The sequence below is a fragment of the Triticum aestivum genome, chromosome 5B (assembly GCF_018294505.1).
Source record: "Triticum aestivum cultivar Chinese Spring chromosome 5B, IWGSC CS RefSeq v2.1, whole genome shotgun sequence".
NCBI classification, from domain to species: Eukaryota; Viridiplantae; Streptophyta; class Magnoliopsida; order Poales; family Poaceae; genus Triticum; species Triticum aestivum.
The window spans coordinates 589,251,084-589,255,789 of NC_057807.1; the positions used below are offsets into that span (position 1 = coordinate 589,251,084).

General features: G+C 41.7%; 1 protein-coding gene across 1 annotated transcript; it reads right to left on the bottom strand.

Moving 5' to 3' along the window:
• Window positions 1-2,541: 2,541 nt before the first annotated feature.
• LOC123117043 (transcription factor MYB4) lies at window positions 2,542-4,427 on the bottom strand. The gene is made up of 3 exons (XM_044537895.1): window positions 3,984-4,427; window positions 3,738-3,867; window positions 2,542-3,573 (listed from the first exon to the last, which is right to left on the bottom strand). The coding sequence occupies exons 1-3, from the start codon at window positions 4,117-4,119 to the stop codon at window positions 2,904-2,906; spliced, it is 936 nt and encodes a 311-aa protein (XP_044393830.1). The 5' UTR covers window positions 4,120-4,427; the 3' UTR covers window positions 2,542-2,903.
• Between the last annotated feature and the right edge of the window lie 279 nt (window positions 4,428-4,706).

Consider the following 4,706-nt stretch of genomic DNA (forward strand, 5'->3'; position numbering starts at 1 on the left):
TTTAACCATATTGTCACTGTTTGTTCAAGAAATGCCACTATAATTTCATTAACCTAACCACCTCTTTTATCTAAACGTTTTCTGTTAGACAAGATGACATTTTGTGTTCACTAGGCACCTTTTATCTTTATGTTTCCTCAGTAAACTTGTCTAGCAAAGATGAACAAACATTTATGTTCATGTCCTGTGTCAGTTCTTACTTTCGGTCTCTCTTCTTGAAACTGAAAGGTAGAGATTCTCTACCTTATAATTTCCAACTCTACTGAAGATGATCAGTCAAGTCAATGTGTCCGTGGTCTTCCTTCAATGTCACTGCTTACGTAGCACACATAGGATTTCTTGTCCAGCTTCAGTTGCATATCTTATAGGATACATTGATCTGTTCTTTTCTGACAAAGTAAATGTTGTAAGTAGCCTGGTTGAAAATTCTACTGCAATTTATGATGTCTAAGAAGGCCATGGAACGAAGTAAAACTACTTACTGTTGATAAGAATATAGTTTTTTTAGTTTCTTGTTACATAATCTGGTATCAATTGGTTATTTTTCAAAATGAAAGGCAAATCAATTCTCCATCTGTGCAGGGGTTAAGGCCTTAGGTTCTGGGTATCATCGATTGAGACTGAGCTGTTACAACAACTGCGCTTCAAGACATATCTAACGATGTGTTGTGGCCGTACTAAACATCAAGTTAAACAGTTACTAATCATTGGTCACCGTTGAGAAGCTGGCCTCGAGGTGAGTGTACTCAAATTAGATATTGCCTCTTAAGATCGTTTCTGTATGGAATATGGTGGAAAATGAATATCCAGTACAAGATGTATAGGTGATGATATATGAATTAAACGATTGAATCAGACAATAAAAAATTACAAGAAGTAACCTGTTTTTTTTTATTTGATTGATCGGAATCATAAACTCAATTCAAAGTAGTTTCTTGTCACACCACCAACTAGTACTAACAGCTGAGACGACCTTTGTCCCATCAAGTCACCACTTTAAAACGTGCCTATACCTCACCTATGTAGAGGTTAGGTTACCAAAGCAACATTGACTTCTTGGTAGAGGTTAGCTATATTCTCAAGCTCCCTATGGCTTTGGACTGCGAGTTAACCTCTTTGACTCTTCTCAGACAGGCTCTTTAACCTCTACTGTAGTTTTCTTTTTCTAACTAATAATGGACTTGGTCGTCTCTGACGTCCTAATCATTATGCACACTCAGTCTTGTTGTGTGCTTGAACTTTGAACTTATATTTCCAAACAAGCAATATACCTAGCCATTTATAATAGTCAATAAACCTTGAACTTCCTGATTAATTCCAATGAAAATAAATTTATTGAACTGGTGTGTGTAACTACTTTAATTATCAGAGAGAACCAAATTTGGGGAGCTGCTGCCTGCTGGATTATTTAGCGTCCAAAAATTGTACTGTATTGAGGATTTTGATATTCACATATGACTAGCAGAAACTACTTTTAGAAATTGGCGACTCCGTTGCAAATCAAACATACATTTGTGGCAGTTTTATATCACTCATTTCACGTCTTCTTTAGAATTATAATTTTGAACTTTGTTTCACAAACTTAATCAGCATTATCATTTCAATCATTCCAACCATCAGAGTAATCTAGGTGCACAAAACTTGTAGTATGATGTATCTTGAGTCTTTCCTTTACATGTTATTAACTCTTTAAATACCATGTTGATTACTTCATGTATGCCGGCATCAATTTGCTTGGGAAAGCAATGCAAACATGCAAAACCATTCTCTCTAGAACAATATCTGGTGTCAATGATCGTGAAGTCATTTCGTTTTTTACCTTCAGACACTAGTTCTTTGAACTGTGACATTTTATTTAGTTGTAGAGAATACTGGTTTATGGTTTAGCTAGTACTCCTGGATATATGGTCTATTATCTGTTGTGACATGCTGACAACTAATCATTTTTTGAACAAGTCAGCAATGACTATAGTTTTTCTGTGGAAGGAGTTTAGTGCTGTGTCCCATTGGCTAGTGAGAAATAGTACCTAGTATGCCCTTTCAAGTATGAACGCTGGAAATGCAGCATATGGAATCAAACAGGTGAAGTAGAAGCGAACTTTTGATAATTACATATGATGACCGGATAAATGAAGTCTCCATTTCATCATTCCACAGTACTGCACTTCGAATTTATTTTGTCTATATGGTTAGATTGACACAATGTGAGCAACTTACATAAACTAAGTATTAATGTCATCAAGGAAGTCCTTTTAGTAACTTATGTAAAATCCATTTTTGCCAAAATCGCTGGAACATTAATTTGAATTTCAAAGTAGATAAATTTCTGTCAAAAAATTGGAAAGTCATTTTCTATCTATGTCTGCCATGCTCCAAAAAGACGTGTAAAATTACGTTATGTTAACACTTTATACTTAGCTTCTCTAACTTCATAACGACGATTTTCATGCTTTACAGACATGCCTTATTAAGTCCACGAATGTCTCATGCATTATAGACCATGTCTTTTTGACCAAAATTAGGCAAACCTTGCACATGCTGCAAGTAAACTTTGTCTATGCTGTTAGAGAACACACAAAGAAATATTTAGCCACTAGGGTTGGTACTCGGTATAAATATCACACATAGACCTGAGAAACTAATATAGCAACAAGTACAATCTAAAACTGTAAATGTTTCTGTAAGGCAGTAACTCTGGTAGTGGGAAAAAAACATTTCAATACAAGACTCACATAGAGATACCTGAAAACAAGGCATCTCTCATCTAGGAGTGGTGAGAGGCATTATTGTTCTTAATTCAGAGCTCTCATCATCTTTCACCATTCCCCATGAATGCTACAAATTTACACCACAAAATCCACAATCATGCATGTACATGAGAACAAACACCAATAGCTAGTTGGCTACTGCATCCCAAGGTCGACCGGCTCTTCTACGAGGCAGTACTGCTGCATCGCTTGGGAGCTGGACGCGACAGTAGTGTTAGGGCAAACCAAGGGGCTCACTTCATTCCACCTCATGCTCTGGTCCCCCATGCCGAAGAAGCATTCCAGCCCGTCCAGCTTGACCTGATTGAACTGGAAGCTCTCGTCCAGCTCCAGTGCAGGCAGCACGCCGGAACAGTGGATGCCACCTTCGTTTAGCGGGGCCGTGTGCACCGATGGCGCCACAAAGTTTGGAGCTTCCCCGTACATTGACGGAGGAAGGCACGGCGGGGCTGGCAGGGCCGCAAAAGAGCTTCCTCCTAGCTTAAACAGAAGCTTCCGGATGGACTCATCCACCCCTTCTCCGATACGGTTGCCTTCCACCATTGAACCAGGCATCGGACGGGGCGGCATGGCCATTCCATGCTGGTGCCAATTGTAAGCACCAGCAGCAAAGCCATTGTTCCCGGCTACGCCCTCGCTGGCTTCTTCCTTATGCCCGCCGTTCGCTGCCTGGCGTGCGAACTGGTGCTGCCTCTGGTCCTTGCGCGACTGTTTGCCAAAGAGCTTCTTCTTGAGCCTTGTGTTCCAGTAGTTCTTGATGTCATTGTCCGTCCTCCCCGGCAGCTGTGCCGCTATTATTGACCACCTACGCCCAACCCAAGGCATGCATGATATGTTTAGAACTTAGATCATAGATAGCAGGTAATAGATTGTACTACACCCATGTGCCTGCCTACCAGTTTGCAGCTAATCCTACAGTTGAGTTGATCATAGAATTGACAAGATGGGTGAGACCAACTGTGCCAGTACCTGCTGCCTATGCTGATGTAGAGGCTGAGGATGATCCTGTCCTCCTCGTCTGAGAATCCACCGTGCCTTATGTTCGGCCGGAGGTAATTGAGCCACCGGAGGCGGCAGCTCTTTCCACACCTCCTCAGACCTGCAGATGCCCCAGAGACACAAGAACGCACACCTAATTAGCTTCTCCCTATATCATCACTACCGCTTACTGGTAGCATCACTACATGGTACTCAGCAATTCTGATGAGCACATACCAATCTTCTGTGGCAGCGCGATCCAGTTGCCGCCGGTGCCGTTCTGCTCGATGTAGGACTTGAGCGTGGCGTCCTCCTCCGGCGACCACGGGCCCTTCTTCACGCTCGCCTTGTCGCAGCACGGAGCTCTCCCCATGGCGGTATCCTTCCTCCTCTTCTAGCTTTGGGGCTCTCGTGTGAGAGGGGACGGGAGGATGCTTTGGTTAGGGCCTAAACTTGGTTAGGCATGATGATGGTGTGGGCGGTGGGTTTATGTGCTCAAAAGGCAGGCAGGAGAGACGAGGTGTATTATTGGCATGGGAAAAGGTGGCTGCGTGTGGTGGTAATAAAATACGGTTTAATTTGCGGTGGTCTGACCTGGGTTGCTTTCTTTCTAATTGTTGTTTCCCTTGGATTAGAATCTCCATCATGCGTCCATCAGCACTAGTTGCCGGCCTATTCATGAACCTGGTCTTGGTGCACCGTAGGGACTTTAGTGAGATCTTCTTATCTAATCTGGTCCCATTGGTTCATGCGTTATTTGCCATTTGGCTATACTTCACTTGCATATTCTGTTATTTGATCTTCGTGCTATTTTTTGTTTGGAAAATACTCCCACCGTTCCTTGTGACCCGTCCAAAAGTATACATGAAGTTATACACATGGTCTGGGTGCAAATTTTACTATTATTTTTATGTGAACATGTTGGTTTAAAAGTTAAATAATTTAAAAATTGTGAAGTAG